Raw genomic sequence first — 20,634 nt, forward strand, 5'->3', positions numbered from 1 at the left:
TACTGGCAAAAAGTTCATTTAAAGTTCAAAACCATTTCCAGTGGTAGATTTTAATTCACCAAGTGATTTTAGATTGTCTATTTGAAGTGTCCATGAGACACTTGCTAGCTAGAAGAATGTCTTACTCATTTGGCACCAGCTGTGGTTTAGGAACTGTTCTGCACTGTGTTTGCAGGGAGAGCATGCGAGCCCACTTCACTTCAGCAAGCAAGATGCTAGTGAGCAGCTGAAATGCAGTCCGGTGCCTCATGCTTAGAAACTAGCGTAAAGGATATGAAGTAAGCCAGGGTTGGAAAAGAAAGGCTACAATATACTTCCTTAGAGAAAACATAACTAGTGTCCCATTGCATTGAGTAGGAAAGCCTCAGAGAACACTGGGTGTTTGGAAATTGTCAATTCTTTCCAAATCTAATGGAGAGCAGTGGAGTGCAGTGACCTTGTGTGGAAGAACTGGCTGGCCAATAGACAGGCAAAGCGAGGGTTAAAAGGGACTTTTCTTGTGTTTGAATTTTCTTAGTAATTGTTGTCTTAAAAATAGTAATATTTAGAGGGGGCTGGAAGTAGTTAAGTTTGGAAAGAAAGAAATACCAATTTGGAAGAGTTAGATGTACTCATAAATTTTACTTTCTTTAAAGGAAATTTTGTTAATGCCATAGAAACTGCCTTTGCTGCTGGTATTGGCTGGCTGATCACATTCTGTTTTAAAGGAGAAGGTAATTTTGTCTTTTTGTTAGAATAAAAACACTAACATCTAAATTTAGAGGATAATTTATGCTGCCGAACTTGATTTTTATTATGTCAGTTATTTCAAAGTATAATTTAAGCTTCAGAAGCGTTTACTTAATAAATGTGTCTTTACACGTAACAATGAAATTAGTAATATGTAAATGTATCTTTATAACTTCCTGTTTAGTGGATGGGTTTTTCAGCCTAGTTATTCTCAGGATGCATTGTACCTCAAATAGCCAAAGATAAACTGGGCACTGTCCAAAGTAATTAATTGTATCAGCTACAATTGCTTCCAAAATAGTTTTTAGAAATTTAGATTCTGAAAGTTACATATATAAAATTGTGTCTGCCTCATAAGATTATTGATAATAGATAGTCTCATTTCTAAGGGTCTTTGTGAGTTGTTTAAAATTCAGTGTCCTGCATACCACACAAGTAAGATCAGTGAACAGTAGTTCCAAATATTACAAAACAGCCCCATTGTTAGTATTTTTGCATCTGATCCCAATGTGTGCATTCTTCTTACTCATTACCTTTTTACTTTTGTGTCCATTGCTGGGGATATATTGTTTTATGACTAAAAAAAGCCATTCACCCATCCAAGACCTATGTTAGGAAAACATGGCCTTGAAACCCAGGGGTTCTCAACCTTCCTAGTGCTGTGACTATTTAAGTTCCTTGTGTCTTGGTGATTCCAACCATACAATTAGTTCATTGCTACTCATAACTTTAACTTTACTACTGTTATGAATGGTATTGTAAATATCTGATATGCAAGATATCTGACAGGTCACAACCCACAGGTTGAGAACCACCAGTCTAGCCAGTGCCAAATGCTGATTCTTCTGTCTACACATGAGCTTTTGAAGCATTCTAACATGTTATCATTCATCTCTAGCCTCTGACATGCCACAGTTCCCTTTCTTCCAAATCTTACCTCATTATATCCTATTCATATTTAACAACATATTATATATATGCCTGTTAAGATTAAAATTTATTGTATTATGAGGATTCTTTCAGGTCATGCGGGGTTTTTTGGCCAAAAGAGATTTGCTGAGAGAATAAGCCCTTAGAGAAGTAGTGGCTGCTCTTCTGTGTGGCTGGAAATCCTGAGACATTCCAGGGAGGGAATGAAAGATTGTGTGAGAGACAGAGGCAGACTGCTTGATGACCACAGTCTGCTTGCTGGGCCTGTCAGTCTTTACCAAGGCAGCTCAGTTACCTGCCCTAGAAACGTGTGGTTGCTCAGGGGAAGCATCCTAATTAAAACTAAAATAGCCTCATACATTTTCTTCCCTTCAGATTGTTTGACGCCACAGACACGACTCCGGCTTAGTGGCATGTTGGTAAGCATCCATCCTTTGGTTAAACTGAAACATGTAAACGTGTAACTAGAAATTGACACCAAGCATCTTTACAGTTTCTTGATCACTTTATCCTACTCATATGTGATCTTATTTTTTGATAGATGATTAGCTCTGTGTCTTTCTAAATGTTAGCTATGCTCAGTCACTGTTAACAAGCTCACCTCTCTAAGTCTTCCGTGTTTATTATTGTCTATGAATTAATCCAGTTATATGCTATCATTTTTGTTATTTCCAAACCTTAGATTTTGTTGTCTCAGTTTTTAGCCTGTTGTAAGTAGCCTTCTGCGTACTCCCTATATTGTGCTGTAAATTACTCTTATCCTTTTAGTAATACTAAAGCTCCCACTGTGGTCTGGGAGACTGTCAGTTGTAAAAGCTGGAAAAGTTCTATATAATACTGATACTGACATTGATTGGGTGTGATTTTTAGACATAGTAGATCAAATTTGTGAAGTTCGCACCTGACTCATTTCTGTACTCTAACTTGATAGATGGACATATTAAAACAACTAAAATTGATTTTAATATATATTACATATATCTATTACATATGTATATGCATGTATGTAGGATAGTCATCTGTTATTTAAAGATTAAGGATAATGTACTAAGGAATATATTAGGCAATTTCATCATTGTAAGGCATCATGGAATTTACTGACAAGCCTAGCATGTTTAGAGTGCCTAAAACCTACCTCTTATAGGATAGCCCATTGCTTCTAGGCTATAAAACTCTATAGCATCTTACAGTGCTGGAAATATAGGAGGGGGCAGCACATTACTAAGTATGTGTGTATAAACATAGAATATGATAAAAATGTAGTATGAAAACTAAGAATTGGTGGACCTCTACAAAGCATGTACCATGAATGGTATTTATGTGATTGCAGGTTGCTCTTGGCGAATGAGTGGTGAGCGGCTGTGCAGGCCTGAGCCCACATTATTACTGTAGTCTTTATATACATCATACACTTGGGCCACACCGAGTTTGTGAATGCATGTTTGTTCTTCAGTAATTATCTTAGTTAACTAAAGGGCTCCTGCTCCTGCTGAGGGGCTGGGTCATCTACACCATCTTCTACAGGATGAAATCTAAAGGCAGCAGCTTTTTCCTAACCCTCTAGCTCCCAAATAACTGAGAGACCTGTTAATTTGTTCAACAAGCTTTAAGCACAATAGCTGAGATATCTGCTCTACTTGCCAGCCACAGGCCTCAAGTTACTTGCATTTAGTCTCTCCTGTGCTCCCTCTGCTGTAGCTGTCTGTGACTGCTCCTCATTCATGACCTCATGGTGACCATATTCTTCTTCCTCTACTTCGTGGCTCTCCTGAACCTTCACCTACCTAGTGGCCAACTCCCTTCTCTCTGGCTCTACATGTCCTCCAGGGAACTCTGTAGTTTTAGCGTCAGGGATGTACTGTCCTTGAAACCCTGTTGGAAACTCTTGTCTTTCTCTCCCTTTCAAAGAGATTTTCACCTTTTCAAGTAGGTTTTAATGCATTTAGTACATAGCTGTTTGACAGTCTTATGTGATTTCATGACATTCATTTGGTGCCTGCATAGCTTTGGTGTTTACTAATACTTTCTAGTGTTTCTTTTTCTTGATTTTTCTCGACTTTAAAGCTTTTCATGTTTTACCTGTTTTCTACTTGTTTGATATTTTATTTAGTTTTATGCTTTATTTACTTCTTTCTGTCTTCTTAGGGTTCAATTTGTTCTAAAATTGTTGAAATAGATAAATCATTAATAGGCCTCATTTTCTAATATTTAGACTATAAATTACCACAAATTACAGCTTTAACACATACCAAATTTTATTACATAGTATTTTTATTATCAATTGAAATAATTTCTAACTTTATCATAGACTATTTAGTACTATGCTTAATGTCTACAAATAGAGGTCATTTTTTGAAGCTTCGCGTTATTTTTGGCTATGTTAAATGAACATGGTTTTAGTATATCTAAGCAACATTGAGATGTGTTTATGGCCTAATACCTACTTTTATAAATATTCGTGCACCTCTATAAGATGAACTGAGGTGCATGTGTGTGTGAATGAAGTTATCATCAAGTCTAGATTTACCTTTCCTTGTAAGAGTATCATACCTCCTACTAATACTGTGGACCTTGCTACGTCTCCCTTTTGTTTTGCTAAGTTTTTCTTATGTTTTGAGTCTTATAAGAATACAAATTTGAATTGTTGATTTTCTTTGTAACTTGTATACCATAAGGTTACAAGTGTCTAACATCCATTTTCTTAGACAAGGCAGGAGACCTTGAGTGTAAATTCTTTCCTTACCTCTTACAACTTTGTTGCCATCCGTGTTCGTCGTAGGTGGGTTTCCATAAGTCTTCCATGTAGTAAATTAAGCATAGTTTTACATGTATGTGTATCAGGATGTGGTGCTGATGATGAATCCAGGGTTTGGAGTATGCTGGATAGATCCCCAGTCCAAGTAAATTGTGTATCTTACATGTACAATTTAAGTTTTACTTACAGATGCTCACATATAATTCCATCTGCTTTTAAGGTATTTATCGCTAATTTGCTAGTTTTGTTACCACATAGGTACAATTTTCTTGCTTTGCTTTTACATTATTGGACTTTGTGAGCCTGTAGGTTAATTTTTTTCAACTTGTTAGCCATTATTTCAATTGTTGCTTATTTCCTGCTCTTTTGTCTTCCTGGACTCCCATAGGTGTTATTCTATGTTTTGTCAGCTTGACTAGTCTAGAAAGTTTCTTGACATTTCAAGAAATGTACTTTTCATGTAGGATTTTGGTGCTCATTACAGGAGCTCAGCCAGCAACAAGTGAGCGCTGTCACTGTGCTGATTTATTACCTCATCGGCCAGAGCGCACCGAGGAGCTTCATGATCATGGAAGGGCAGTTGTAGTGTAGCGCCATGCACAAGTCACGGTTTAGGCTTTTTATATCTGAGACAATTGAACAGCCTAGTTTTAAATAACAGTGTCAAATGTAGTTCTTGTGGGTATGCATGTGTAATGTAAAAGTAGATGTTTATTATGGTAGGTGTTTGATATTAAGGAAACTACATTTTATTGTCTAAGGCTGTAGAAGAGAGGACTGTTTTTGAAGTGTTAACGTAATGGAAAAGCTGAGTTTTAAGTAAAGGCAAGTCTCAGAGAGCTTTTTCTTGTCCTTACATCACAGCATTTTCCCTTCTTCCCACTTTCCCTAAGGATGGCCTTGTTAACGTGGGATGGGTGGACTGTGACACACAGGACAGCCTCTGCAAGAGCCTGGACGCCACAGCCAGCACTACTGCCTATTTCCCTCCTGGAGCCACTTTGAATAACAAAGAGAAATCCAGTGTTTTGGTACGTATGACTTCAAGGGAATCCCTTTGGGTGCAGTTGGACACAGGCACATACTGGAAGGTGGAGCAGTAACGTTTCGTGAACGATGTAGAAGGAAATTAATCAGTTTATACCATTTGATTATGGGGCATTTCGTGACTTGGCATAGTTTCTAGGTGTTTCTTATTTAGTTTAAAAAATACATTTTAGGGATTGTTTTCAAAGCAGCATTTACATAACCTTTCAGACTGTTACATTTCGAAATGACAGAAATGGAGCACATTTTCATTGCTTTCATGTAACTGTAGTCTTCATATGTAATCTATATCATTAGATGTGTCTGGGACTGGGATGGCCTATTTTTCTTTTTAGTGTTCCTCCCATCCATTCTTTTCCCCCCAGTTGCTCCCCTGCCCCTCACACCCTCGTGAGCTCTCTAATGCCTCTTGCCATAATTTGCTTACGTGTGATGTCATTGTCTTCTCCTACATTATTGTAATACTTATTACAAGCGTGAGTTTATTTGCTGCTAAATGCTGAGCACATGGAATGTATGTGTATGGTCCCTGTAATGTCACATACAACACATAGATGTTTGTGTATGTACATAGGTTCCACCAATATGGAAAATGAAATGGATATGTGCAGATATGATTTTTTTATAAATAGAATCATATAGTGAAGAGTTTTTAATCACTGTATCAGAAAACGGTTTTATTATATTTGTAGTATTTTAATAATTCATTTATACATTAATTTATTTTAAAATGTTCATTCTTTTAGAAGTAATTGCTAAATGTAACGTACTGGCTATGACATACTTATTTGATGCTCCTCTTTGGGGCATATTTGTGTATTTCCTGGTTATAAGCAGTGTTGTACACTTGCATATTCATCTTGTGTATTTCTTCGGTTATCTGTTTGAAATGAGGCAGTTGTGGCAATTTCCCCACTTCATATTATCAGGTTACAGAGCCAACTCCCTAGCCAAGAAATTATTTCATATACCCATATTTGTGCCACAATTATTTATTATAAAAGCACATTTAAGAAATTAAGAAAAAAATGTGAGTTTTTGCTCGTGGTGTTGAGTTACATTTCTATTCATTGTTTATTTGCATGCCTAGCACTAGTACAGTGTAGATCTCATGACAGTTCTGTAGGTTTGAGGGAAGTCTAGTAAATTAAGTAATATTTGAATTTTTTAACATAAATGGTTTATAGCTATGAAGATATATACTAAATCCTATGGTTAATAGCCTATACGTTTTCTTGCTGCATTTTTTATAGTAGCATTTGCTTCATGTAAGGACAGCACAGAGTCCTAGTATGCTGAGGATAAAATACAGGCAGTAAAAGTATATTTGATGGGAGGTGTGCTTCTTCTGAGCATTTGTGTTTTAAATAAGAGACTTGACCTTCAGACATGTTTGAAGAAATATTTGTCTATGTATTTTACTCTTAAAAATCCCACCTATATGATTTGGTTTCTGAAAACACAATCATTTTTCAGCTCTCAGTCCTTATAGATAGAAATACTGTAATATCAGAAACGTTCTAATATTAAACAGAGATTGTATAGCATGGGCATTGTGTAAAATATGGCTGAAACTGAAATTAAGCAAGTGTATTTTCCTAATGACTTAGAATTCACTTCACATTACAGAGAGGATTAAAACGGAAAGGTTCACTTACTGAATTAACATCTCATAATTCTTTTACATCCTTATTTTTGAAAAAGGACAACAACAAAAGCATAGAGGGCTGGCAAGATGTTTCAATAAAGATGCTGGCTTGCACAAGCCTGGTGACCTGAGTTGCTGAGTGGAGCCCACATAAAGGCAATAGAACACAGCCGGCTCCATGATGTCCTCTGACCCCTCTGTGCATGTGTGGTATGCATGTATGCACATGCACACTAACAGACTTTTTAAATTAAAAAAAACAAGTCCAATTATACAGTATTTTTAGTAATTATCTATGCTGTACTTTTAAAGTAGAATAATTTGAAAAAGCACTTAACGTACATGATTGTTTTCTTAAAGCTTACTCTGTAAAAATTGAAATAAGATGTCAAATATACTAAATGAGTATTTACTTAAAAAGTTTACAGTGTGGTTTCCTTGTTCTAGTTTCTTAATTCTCTGGATGCTAAGGAAATATACATGGAAATCATACATAATCTTCCAGACTTTGAACTTCTTTCAGCAAATAAACTAGAGGTAATGTTTTCACAATAAGTGTTGGTAACATTGCATGTCTTAATATTTTAGCTATATTTGGTTTATTGCTAGAAAGACTCACATAGTACTTTCAAAGTTCTATATATTAGTTAGTTCTGGGTTCAATTCTGATTACTGAAATGATGGTGTTTCTAATTAAAAAGATCTAATTGTCCCTGAGTCTGAGCTCCAGAAAGGGCCAGAAAGGCACGGTGCGTTTGACAGAGCAGCCTTGGTCTGATTTCAGCTCTACTTTCTTCTTCTGTTTTTTTTTTATTATATTTCTTTACTTACATTTCAAACGTTATTCCCCTTCCTGGTCTCCTGTCCATAAGCCCCCATTCCCCCCTCCCCCATTATTGCCCCTCCCATATTCCCTGCACTGGGGTCCAACCTTGGCAGGGACCAAGGGCTTTCCCTTCCCTGGTGCCCCCAACAAGGCTATTCTCTGCTACATATGCAGTTAGAGCCCTGGGTCAGTCCATGCATAGTCTTTCGGTAGTGGTTTAGTCCCTGGAAGCTCTGGCATTGTTGTTCTTATGGGGTTGCAAGCTCCTTCATCTCTTTCACTACTTCCTCTAATTCCCCACAAGGGGGTCCTATTCTCAGTTCAGTGGTTTGCTGCTAGCATTGACCTTTGTATTGGACATGCTCTGGATGTGTCTCTCAGGAGAGCTCTATATCCAGTCCCTTTCAGCATGCATTTCCTTTTTTTTTTTTTTTTTGTAAAGATTTATTTATTTATTATATATAAGTATACTGTAGCTGTCTTCAGACACACCAGAAGAGGGCATTGGATCTCTTTACAGATGGTTGTGAGCCACCATGTGGTTCAGCATGCATTTTCTAGCTTCATCAATCTTACCTAGTTTTTGTGGCTGTATATATATGGGCTACTTTCTTCTTCTACAGCTTCGCTCTGGGACTTTGGGAGCATCTTCTCAGAGTATTACAAATGAGCAGTTAGTACTAGTCAGTCACATGATTCTGTACATCATTTAACTCTGGATTTCGTATTTTTACAAAATATATTATTTAGCCTAAAAAGAAATCTGACTTCTCCACCCCTACCTCAAATATTAAAGTTATATTATTTTCTTAAACCACCGCTGCATTAACAACCATCGCGTTGTTTTTATAACTCAGTGGCCCACCTCTTATCGTGTGCTTTACGTAGCGTTATTATTAGTGACTACAAAATAAGAGTATAGCTGATTTTAAATTTAGCTGAGACTTGAACTAATGGATGGGGTAACTAAACTTTATTTTGTCTAAGAAATAAACATTAGATCTTTAGAAATTATAGTCACACTTGCTGATACTGTGTTTTCTGTCTCACTTCAAGGATCGTTTGGCACATCATCGCTGGCTTGTATTTTTTCATTTTGGGAAAAATGAAAATGCAAATGATCCTGAATTGAAAAAACTGAAAACTCTACTTAAAAATGAACATATTCAAGTAAGGAAAAAAACTATACTTTGTGTAACTAGTGTGTCTCCTACTTATCTGTTATTTGTCAGTATAGCTGAAGTTTGTCAACTTTTTTTCTTTTCAAAACCAACTGTAATGTCTGGAGATATATTTGGTTAGTTAGCATGCATGGGGCTCTGAATATGATTTCCCAGTAGTGTATAAACCTGCCAGTAGCACAAATTTGAAATCCCTGTGGAAGCAGTTGGATCAGAAGTTCAGTGTCCTCCTCAATTCCTTAGGGGCCAGCCTGAACCACATAACACTCGGTGGTCCTTAAAGACATGTTTAGCTTTCCTATTGCTATCCTGTGGTACGTAGACTCACTGCAGTAGGCTTTGTCCCTGGCTTTTGGTCTGTTAGTTAATATTTTCATTTACTTCGTTTCAGGGAACCAGGGCCTGGCAGTAGCACTGCCTGTCCTGGAGCTTATCCCTCCTCACTCCTGACTTGGAGGCTGGGCCCGCATGCCCAGTTTCAGAGCATTTCTGCTTCCCTGTACATTTCTTAAGAGACCCATTGATTATTTTGTTTGTTCTCCATTGTTTAACTTGATTTCCACTTTTATTTCATGTAGTCTTAGTTGATGGATGTGATTTTAGTTGTTTTAGTTGATACTTGCTTGTGACTTACATGGTTTGTCGTAGTGCTCTTATAAAGGATACTTCTTAGTAGCACCCACTAAGTCACAATGGTTGTGAATATAGTCCTACATACATAAGTGGATGTGGAAGCTAGAAGTCAACCTGTGTCCTCTTCAGTCACTGCCGACCTAATTTCTGAAGTGGTATCCCTCACTGAACCTCAAGTTTGCTGGTTGAGGTAGGCCGGCTGGCCTGCATGCCCCAGCAATCCCCTTCCCTGCCTTTCCATCACGGAGATTATGGGTGCAAATTACTGTGCTCAGATCATGAGAGTATAATATAATTACATTATTTCTTTTCTTTTTCTTTCCTCCCTCCAAACATTCCCATATGCTCCTCCTTGCTGTTTTTCAAACTCATGGCCCCTGTGTTGTTTCTAACTCGACTACTGGTTACTAAACTCGGGTACACATGGTTGCATAGCAAGCAGTTTCCTGCAAGAGCTACTTCTTGGGCCCCTGAATGTTATGGCTTAGTCCCAGGTCTCTACTCTCTCCAATCCTGGCTCATTCCCCTTCCTGCCCAGATGTTTGTCCATCTGATTGTTATTCTTTAATGACTCTTAGCTCAAATGTTGTACTCCTCTCCCTTAGTTTATCATTTGCTTGTGTTATTCATGCTATTTTCTCTGACACTGGGAACATCATCCTTTTTCATCATTTTTGAAGTGCCCCGGTTGTAAAGTTACCTTTGCTTTGCCACAGAATGTAGTAGCCCCTACATTCTTTTCAAGAATATATTTATTAAGAAGTTCATATTTTCTTAGAAATTTCCTGAGGCTTCTGAACTCTTTAGGGAGCATTCTTTATTGAGTTCAATATTAAATGTAAAGGAACCATCTCTGTTCCCTTCATTTTATAACCTATTGACTTCTAGAAATAAACACACCATTTGGGAACACTTATCTTGGTGAATATTTGAAAAGCATACAAAGTGCTTCTGTTTAATTCAGTGCTCTTCTCTTCAGGTTGGAAGGTTTGACTGCTCTTCTGCACCAGGCACCTGCTCTGATCTTTATGTTTTCCAGCCTTGTCTAGCAGTGTTTAAAGGACAAGGAACCAAAGAATATGAAATTCATCATGGTAAGTCTCTTAGTGACTTTTCTCTTGCTGTTATCAAACACCATGACCAGGGCACCTTATGGGAGGAGGGTTTATGGTTCCAGAGGAATAAAGAGTCCTCGTCACTGTAGGTAACACAGCAACGGCAGGCATGGCGACAGGAGCGGCTGAGAGCTCACATCTTGTACTTCCAGCAGGAAACAGTACAAACTGAGATTAGCATGAGGCTTTGAACTCTCCTAGTCCATGCCAGTGGCACATTTCCTCCAAGAAGGTCACATTCCTAAGCCCCACTAAAGAGCACAACCAACTGGGGACGACCATCCATGACAGTGAAAGTAGGAAAAATTACAGAAATTCATCTTGACTTTCAAACAGAAATATTTAACTGTGGTTTTTATTTTGTGGACACAATTATTGTCAAAAATTTATTCCCACTAACAAATATAGGGAGAGACACTTTTAATTATATATACTCATTTTATTATGCTTATTCTTCTTATAAAAATCTTGGTTTAACATTTTTGATAACTATTTTAGCAAAAATCCAAGGGTGACACATCACTGTGTGGGAATTAGCTTATCATCAAAGCAAGCAGCCCCTGCGGACTCTATCACCATACCATGCCTGCTACTGCTTGTTTCTTGAATTCAGAATTAATGTCTCTGATGTCCTGAAAGACATGCATGTAAATGGGTAACAGATACCAATTCGATGCCTCCTACTTGAGCTTTACCTTATGGAACTGCTTCAAGTATGAAGTTACAGAGTTGTAAGACATGAAGCAGTCTACTGCTATAAACAGACACCATTTCCAAGGCACCTTAGAAGAAAGTATTGGCTTGTTCACAATTCTAAGGGTTGGTTCATGACCATCATGGAGGGTGGCAGGTAGGTAATGTGGTGTTAGAACAGAATCTGAGAGCTCACATCTACTCCCCACGGGCTTCAGGAAGAGAGAAGAATGAGGTTGGGCCTGGGCTGGGCATTTCAAACTTCAAACTCCACCTCAGTGACACACCTCCAACAAAGCCACTCCTAATCCTTCCCAAACCGTTCATCCACTGCAAAGTAAATATTCAAATCTGTGAGTCTGTGGGAGCCATTCTCATTCAAACCACAAAAGAAGTGCTCTCAAGAAGTTTGGATGGCAGTGTGATAGGGACAAGAGAAAGATCTCTAAGGAAAATAGGAAAAGTGTTTAGTGGCCACTTTATATAAATCTCAACAAGACCAAAAGTATTTGTCTATAGCATATCAAGTGACAATATCTGAATTGAGCACAAACTGTTTACCTACTAAAAGCAAATACAGAAATAAAAAAGAGTAAGGCCCTTTAGGCTAAAGCAGCAGTTCTCAACCTGTGGGTCGTGGCACCTTTGGCAAATTTCTATCTAAAAATATTTACATTACAGTAGCAGAATTACAGTTATGACGTAGCAACAAAAATAATTTTATGGTTGGGAGTCACTACATCACAAGGACATATAATAAAGGGTTGTTGCATTAGGAAGGTTGAGAAGCACTGGACTAAAGGAATTATGTGAACAGAAATACAATAAGATGACCCTGACTACCAGTACTGTTTACAGTCGGATAAGGGCTTCGTACAGGTAAGCTCTTGACTCCTTCACAGCTTCCAGTGAAAGGAAAACTGTGTCTTACTCTAGAACCACGGCTTGGGACTCTGAGCTGTGTTAGAGCCTCACAGCAACATAGGTCTTACTGTGAACCATGCTAGCCTGAAGCTCACTGTACCTCAAGCTCAAACTACCCTTGAACTTCCTCTTCCTCTGCCCTCTTTCTGCCCCGGCCTCTGTGCAGATTTGCAGCAGTGTGCCCCGGTTGTGGTTACATGTTATCTCTGAAGTGTTCCTCATAACTTCTCCGCATGTCTCCAGTCCATCATCACTTTGTCTGCAGTCGCGTCCTGCTCGTTTGCACTTAGTACCTAGCACACCATTTTCCTGCCACCGCTCTGCCTTTTGAGTCTTCTAGAGAGTGAGCTTCACACTCCTTAGTATGGCAACAATGGCACTGTCTATTTCGCTCACTCTTCTGTCTCCAGCACTTCAAGTAATGCCAGATACATAGTAGGAGCTTTGTAAAGAACTGTTAAATGAACGGGGTACTTTCATTTCTGTTTCTGCCTGTTTTCTTAGCCTCATCCCCCACCTCTGCTCCATCAAATATTAGCTTCAAGTCCTTTTGAATCCTTGGGCATGCCATGTTCTTCGAGTCCTTTATGCCTTCACACATGAACGTACCTTTGAAATTATAAATATTCCTTCCTATTCCTCCAGATAGTCAACAAACTCCAAATTACCCTTCAAAACTCACCCTTCTTCCCTAAGAAGTACACTCAATCTATAAGCTCTTCTTTTTGTGTTGATAAGAACTATAATACACTTTGCACTCAACGCCTTTGTGTTCTATGTATAATACACAAAATAGGAAGGGAAGTGAGCTCTTTTTAACCCGTGCCCTAAAGAGTTTTATAGACTCAGTGAGAAATGGACAGTTTGTAAATGTTTGAGTGTGATGACATCTGTTACCCAAATAACAACTGTTTGGTGGTTGGGAGTATGAGAACAGATTATCTTAGTTTTATGATAGCACAGTCAGGTAGATGAAGGCTGTCTGAAGGCTAGGCTGTAGCTACCACATGACGATTTGGCATGGCGCTTGGGATCATGGACAAGCTTCATGTGGCAGGCAGCCTTGGTTGGTTTTGTGGCTCTGTAGGATGCTTACAGTGTGGACACTAAATAATCCCAGAATAAGTAATCTGAAAATGAGAAAGCAGCCAGAGGTAGCAGTGACTTTTGTAACCTGATAGCACATAAGATCATAGTCACACATCCCACTGGTCACATAGACCAACTCTTGGACATGAAGTAAATGTCACTGGGCTATCTTGAAAAGAAACTGGCTATCACTAAGTGCACTTACAAAACATCTGAGGCACAACAATGTTGGGAGTTTAGAGGAAACTCTGAAAGCAATCTCCCATTAAGATGTAAAGTATAAACAATGGCTACCCGGAAGGAAGAGGAGTTAAAACGCATTCCAAAGACTTACTCACAGGCCTGAAATAATAGAGCCCTGTTGATCTTAAACCAGCAGGACTTTAAAGACGAGAAAGCCCATTCTTGAGAGAAGATAAAGATGCAGATTATCTGTGATTTTTCTGGGAAAAGGAATTGGAATTTTATCCTGAGGGACAGTAGAGAGATAAGTCACTGGCTGCCCAGATTGGATGGGAATCAAAATTGGACGGAAAAGTCAGGCAGAGGCTGGTTAGTCATTTACAGTGGCTATAGAAAATGCCATAGGTAAGTGATGGTAACCAAGAAAAATAATGAAGGTCAGTAGGCCAGTTTAAACCTTTTAGAAGCTCGGTGTAATTTGGTTATTGATAGGATAGGTTATTGATAAGAGAGAGGAGTCACGCAATTCTAATTTTATTTAATGAACCGTACTTTGAGTAATTGGATCTTTTTGTGAGGAAGAGGATACTAAATTAAGAGTTGACCAGAAGTAGAATGTGCAGGTCACAGTTGAATATACACTTTGACCTCAAGAAATTTAAGCCAAAAATGAAGATAGTAAGTTGTATATTAATGGCTAGGGCCTGAGTGAGTGAATGTTAGTGTGAGTAAAGAAAAAGAATCAGTGATCAGGATCACCTTTCAGGGTAGTCAGAAAAGGAAAGCGTGTGAAACAGTTCAAGAACAGGACTTACGAAAACGGGCAGGAAAGTATAATATCATACGTGTGTCACTCTCAATGTAAATAGTGCCCAGCTGACTTCTGTTGCCATAACTTTAAAAGGAGGAGTTTCTCTTTTCTGCTTACCATGACAGTATGAGTGTCTGACTCACATCGCTCAGCTTGTCAGTAAGTCAGAGACACTTGGAAAAATAGTTAAGAAAGGTCTGCCAAGCCAAGGAACATGTACTTCTTTAGACTGTGGCAGGTCATTAAAAGCATTTAAGGTTTTTTGGTTGGTTGGTTGGTTGGTTGGTTGGTTGGTTGGTTTTTTTTTAAGGGTGACTGTAGTAGCGATAGGAAAATGGGTTCATTCAGGGAAGCTGAGGCCAGAAATCCTAGTGTAGCTGTTGGAGTTGGCCAGACTGAGCTTCAGCAGTAACAGTAGGCATGATGCTAGGGCAGGAAATGCAATAAACCAATCACACAAGAATCATACCCAAGAGTCCCTCTGGGAAGTCTCATTTAGGCACCTGAGTAAAACTATGACAAGTCAAAGAATATGAGAAAAGAAACCCGTGGTTGGGAAGAGAATGACCTATTATAATTCAAATACGTTATGTTTCAAACATCAAGTACATGGTAATAGAGTTTGGATTCAAGAGAATACTGAAGTGCTTGTTGTACTTCTGATGGTGAGAAAGCGTGCCATAGAGGCCTTATCATTTAACTAGTCCAATGAACATACAGTAGATGGGGATTCCCGGAACAGCAAGCCAAGGTGAAGGTAGAAAACACAGAAATCTCACCAAAGCCAGTGCGTCCATAGGCCCTTCTTTCTTTCTTGAATATTTCAAATATAAAAATTGGAATGTTTCTATAGATACAAAAGATACCACATGTTTTAATTTTTCTCAATCTATAGGAAAGAAGATTCTATACGATATACTTGCTTTTGCCAAAGAAAGTGTTAATTCGCACGTTACCACACTTGGACCTCAGAACTTCCCTGCAAGTGACAAAGAACCGTGGCTTGTTGACTTCTTTGCCCCTGTGAGTTATTTTTATCCGTCAAGTTTCCAAAAGCCGTTTTCTTGACAACATGAACGCTAGTACTACAGTTGTTCCTGCTTCTCCTTACGGGCTCTCCCGGGATGGCGTTAGGCAGCACACCCACTGGACTGGGTGTCAGTAGTAGACGCAGTGCGGCTCTTCACCGTCTCAGTCTTGCTGCTCATCCCTATTCCTCTCTTCCCAGTGGTGTCCACCATGCCGTGCGCTTTTGCCAGAGTTACGGAAAGCATCAACACTGCTCTATGGTCAACTCAAAGTTGGTACCCTAGACTGCACAATTCATGAAGGACTCTGCAACATGGTAAATAAAACAGCTTTTCAGATGCATGCCAATTTATAGCTGTAATGTTGAAATAATTTCAACAAAACACTAAATTGTAGTTGAATTGTAAATATATAGAAGGTTGATGGTGTACAAGATTTTGTTCACCAGACTCCAGCATCTATTTGACTCCATAAAATACTTATATAAATTTCTATTTTATCTGTCTTTGTACTTTTGTAACATACATTTAAGTTTTTACAGTCTGTATGATTATTTAGATTTCTTTATACTCGTCAGCTTAGAGTAGTTGATTTAACCAGACAGGATATCCAATTTAGAAGAAGTGAAAGTGACAGTGCTTATGCAGGTGACAACATCTTATATTTTAAATATGCTCTGGTACTTGTGAATGGGATGTGAAACATTCTAGTGTTAGTGTAAGAATAGTCTAGAAACACGAGATTGTATAGATGATGTAAGTGTAGAGGTCTTAGTTAGGGTTTCCATTGCTGTAAAAAGACAACTCTTATAAGGGTCATCATATATTTGGGGCTGACTTACAGGTTCAGAAGTTCAGTCCATTCTCATCAAGGCAGGAGCATGGCAGCGTGCAGGCAAACATGGTGCTGGAGAAGGAGCCAAGAGTTGTACATCTTGATCTGAAGGCAGCTAGGAGGAGGGTCTCAAAGCCTACCCTACCCCCACAATTACACACTTCCTCTAGTAAATCCACACCTACTCCAGCAAGGCCACACCTCCTAACAGTGCCACTCCCCGGGCCAAGCATATTCAGACACATGAGTCTATGGAGGCCAAACATAGTCAAACTACTACAGCCACCATGACTGGATGGTGATTATAGCTGTGTAACTACATAAAAGTTTATATCCTTTCTATGAGTGGTTTAACTCAAAACTAAAATGTTAAAGAAAAAGATGGTGAGGAAAACAAAGCCTGTTTTTAATGCAGACTAGAAGAGTGGACATGTTTGGTTTCACTAGTCAAGAAAATACAAACCCCATTAAATTTTTTATATCTTTCCTACCGAAATTTATCAAATTGACAAAAAAAAAAATGAGCAGTGTAATAATATTTAGAAATGGTATAGTGAAATACCAGAGCATCTACAAATAAGCCAGGTGAGGGGTGTAACTCAGTGATACAGGACGTGTTCCATGTTTAAGGCCTGGGTTCAAAACCTTGCCCTGAAAAAGAAATCTTTACCAGCGTGAGTAAATCCTAGAAGACTCAGTGTACAATGAAAGAAGCAGTTACATAGCAGCAATAAAGATTCTCAGAGTCGGAGAAAGGCTTTAAATATTCAAAGCGGTGCAGTGAGCTGCTTTAAGACAGTGTCCATGTGGGGCAGCTTAGACCCCAGTGAATTGGACACGCACCAGCACAGCAGATTAGGAAGGAGTCGGACCAAGGGAGAGGGAGACAGTGTCAGCAACAAACCGGCATGGCCACACCTACTGGTTGTTACATATAAGGAGCAGATATGTAGGTAGTTATGAGATTACTCTTGGTTTCGGTGTGTTTGAAATTAAAAGTGAGTTGGGTTGGGGCAGGGGATATGTTTGTGTATTTTAAAGAAACAAATAAAATGGGTCATTGGTGTCTAATGCCCTTTATGTGACTTGGAAAGTAGGTGACAGCCATAGATGCAAACATCATGAGTAACAGTAGTTAATTTTAATCCCTTTAGTTTTCCCACATTTTCTCAAGTAAGTACATTATCAACAGTTAAAGTATAAGGGATAAAAATAAGCATCATTCATCTGACGGAAGGTCAGGAATCCCCACTTACGTGCCTCCTACAGTTGGTTCCTCATGACCAAGTCACTTACTCCTCAGGAGCTCAGTAGCCTGATCTGTAAAGTAGGTTTTGGGTTTGTTTGTTTGTTTTGTTTTGTTTTGTTTTTTAAAAAAGGGTTTGTTTTTCAAGACAGGTTTTCTCTGTGTAACCCTGGCTGTCCTGGAACTCACTCTGTAGACTGGGCTGGCCTCAAACTCAGAGATCCGCCTGCTTCTGCCTCCTAAGTGCTAGGATTAAAGGTGTGCACCACCACCGCCAAGCTAGGTTTTGTCATTGTAACTGAGTAAAACTGCTCTGAGGAATGAATGAGAGGTTCAGTGTGGCTAGACTAACTCAAAAGATATAAGAACTTGTAAACTTTTACCTAGTCTCTGTTAACCTAATAAATGTTTTGAATTCACACATTTTCAAAACTTCACAATATGCAAAATTTCCCATTTACTAATGAGTTAAACAAGGAAATCACCTCATTACTTTAAAAATTACATCTTTCAGGGCTGATGCCCATGTTAACTGTGAGGAGGGAATTAAATACTTTATACTGTGAGAACTGTCTTGAGTAAAGAATAAAAAGTAATCATTTTCTTAGAGCCTGACTTATAATTCTTTAATATAAAATATAGTCGTGGTCATTTGTTCTTCTATTTTCTGTTGCTGATTGCCCTCTGGGATGATTATTACTGTCACTAGAGGAAGTGACTGCTGTGTCTTCCCCCTCTTCCCTCCTACTCTGAAGAGAGCAAAAAGATGAGGTGCACGCTGCACAGTCACTCTGGCTCCCTTCCCACGTTGTAGTGCCATTGGGCTAGTGATTAACTCTCCATCAGCACAAGCCTTAGTGCATCGTCCTTGCTAAACTTGTCTAAGCCACCGAGAAGATAGCAGTGGATTTACAGTCTTGTAAAAGGGCGCTAGACATGGCTCAACAGTGACCCAGGTTCTGTCCCTGCACCCACATGGTGAAAACAGCGTCCATTAGTCCAGTTCCAAGGGATTAGACACTGTCTTCTCACCTCCAACACCAAGAAACACATAATAAGCATACATACGTTCAGGCAAAACACCCATACATATAAAATAGAAAATAAATCTATAAAAAGCAAGCTGTTACAAAATTGAAACTAATAAGTATGCGAATCTCTTCTTCCTCCTCCCAGTATAACATCCAAGCTTATCCAACAACAGTGGTATTCAACCAGTCCAGTGTTCATGAGTATGAAGGACATCATTCTGCGGAACAGATCCTGGAGTTCATAGAGGTATTTTAAATCCTAGGCTATGGCTAGAAACCTATATGTATCCTTGGGACGACAGTTTGTATTAAGACTTATTCTTTGTGCCAGGAGACAGATTTCTGAAAACCTTTTTTTTTTTTTAAGCCTTTGTTTTATTACTTACTGTGGTGTTTTGTACATGGAAGATATTACTGTTGAATATGTGAAATTACAATTTTCCATGAAGCCTGTCACCCCTTTCCTGTTTTCTTTCACTGCATTCATAGCATCAAGGCCAGGCTTGTGCACTGTTAGCACAGAAGGGCCTGCTTTCATTCAGTCTTGACTTCTGAAGGAGTTGGAATTGTAGCTCATTGTTCTTCACTCGTGTCCATTCTCCCGTGTCCTGTTCATCTGTCCTCCACAGTAAAATGTTGTATTGTTTTGTTCTGATTGCTGTCCTAGTGAAACTCATGTTAGTAGTACTTGATTCAGGCTGAGGCGCTATGAAAACTGCCTTGGAATATACAATCTCTAGAAAGGTGTATAGCATCTCCATTTAAATATCAAAAATAGTTATAGGCTTTATGTTCGTCATTAAATGGTCATTTCTAAACACATATTCTTGCTATCTTAACAGGCAATGGGGCCTATGTAGGAGTGATCTGGATTACCCCTAGAACTTGATTGTATGATCTATTCACAGTCTCTTCCAGGATACCTCTTTCTCCAGCTTACAATGGTTTTAAAGTAGTAAAAAAATACACCTTTTAAGAACACTGATTGGCAAAAGCCTAACTTGATAGTAGATTTCTTTTAAATATCTGTGTCTTCTGATTTCTCTAAAATAGGAACTTTCTAAATGATAGGTCCAACAACTTGCCAGAAATACATGAAAAACTTGGTGTGTGTAATGATAGTCTTTTTATTTTTCAGGATCTCAGAAACCCTTCCGTGGTCTCTCTTACACCCACCACTTTCAATGAACTAGTTAAACAGAGAAAACATGACGAAGTCTGGATGGTTGATTTCTATTCTCCATGGTGTCATCCCTGTCAGGTCTTAATGCCAGAGTGGAAACGCATGGCCCGGGTATAGTAACATATTACTTACATCTTAGACCTACTGAGAATGTTTGCTTAGCAGCTACTGAAGCCGAGGGGATAGACCTGTGCTAGACAACTTACACACCCCACTCACTGGACTGCCTAAATCACTTCTGACCAAAGTGCTGGCAGTGCCAACCCTGAGGGCCTCTTCATTTTCTGTCTACATTTTCTATTATTTTACTTTTAGAGCTTACAGATACTGTTTCCTCACAATATTGGGTCCTTAAAATAGCTTCGTAGGTAGGCATGGTGGCGAATCCTGATAATACTAGCATTCAGATGCTGAAACAGGGAAGATCGGGAGTCCAAGAGTATCCTGGGCCACCAAGCTCCAGACTCTCCAAAACAAACAAGCAAAAATGAAACAAAATAGAAAATAACTTCAAACAGTAAAACATATTTCCTGTAAACAGGCAGTGCTATAAGATACTGAATGAAGGCACATTTAAAATACTGAATCAGACAAAGCTTGCCTTCATTAGAAAAAAAATATTTAAAAAAAATACTGATTATATTTTGGTTGCTATTGTTTTTTGTTGTTGTTGTCTTTTTGTTTTGTTTTTTGTTTTATGAGACAGGGTTTCCCTGTATAACCCTGGCTGACTATCTTAGAACACAC

The 20,634-nt window shown here is 38.7% G+C and overlaps 1 protein-coding gene across 1 annotated transcript in view; it reads left to right on the forward strand.

Moving 5' to 3' along the window:
* Positions 1 to 20,634, forward strand: part of Dnajc10 (DnaJ heat shock protein family (Hsp40) member C10) — a 39,709-nt gene that overhangs the window by 10,370 nt on the left and 8,705 nt on the right. Inside the window, exons 8-17 of the mRNA XM_032903561.1 lie at positions 636 to 713; positions 2,035 to 2,078; positions 5,308 to 5,445; positions 7,557 to 7,646; positions 8,992 to 9,105; positions 10,729 to 10,843; positions 15,460 to 15,587; positions 15,793 to 15,909; positions 18,850 to 18,951; positions 19,843 to 19,998. Coding sequence (XP_032759452.1) covers positions 636 to 713; positions 2,035 to 2,078; positions 5,308 to 5,445; positions 7,557 to 7,646; positions 8,992 to 9,105; positions 10,729 to 10,843; positions 15,460 to 15,587; positions 15,793 to 15,909; positions 18,850 to 18,951; positions 19,843 to 19,998 — 1,082 coding nt within the window. The remainder of the gene's footprint in view (positions 1 to 635; positions 714 to 2,034; positions 2,079 to 5,307; positions 5,446 to 7,556; positions 7,647 to 8,991; positions 9,106 to 10,728; positions 10,844 to 15,459; positions 15,588 to 15,792; positions 15,910 to 18,849; positions 18,952 to 19,842; positions 19,999 to 20,634) is intronic.

Source organism: Rattus rattus, chromosome 5 (assembly GCF_011064425.1).
Source record: "Rattus rattus isolate New Zealand chromosome 5, Rrattus_CSIRO_v1, whole genome shotgun sequence".
Taxonomy (NCBI): Eukaryota; Metazoa; Chordata; class Mammalia; order Rodentia; family Muridae; genus Rattus; species Rattus rattus.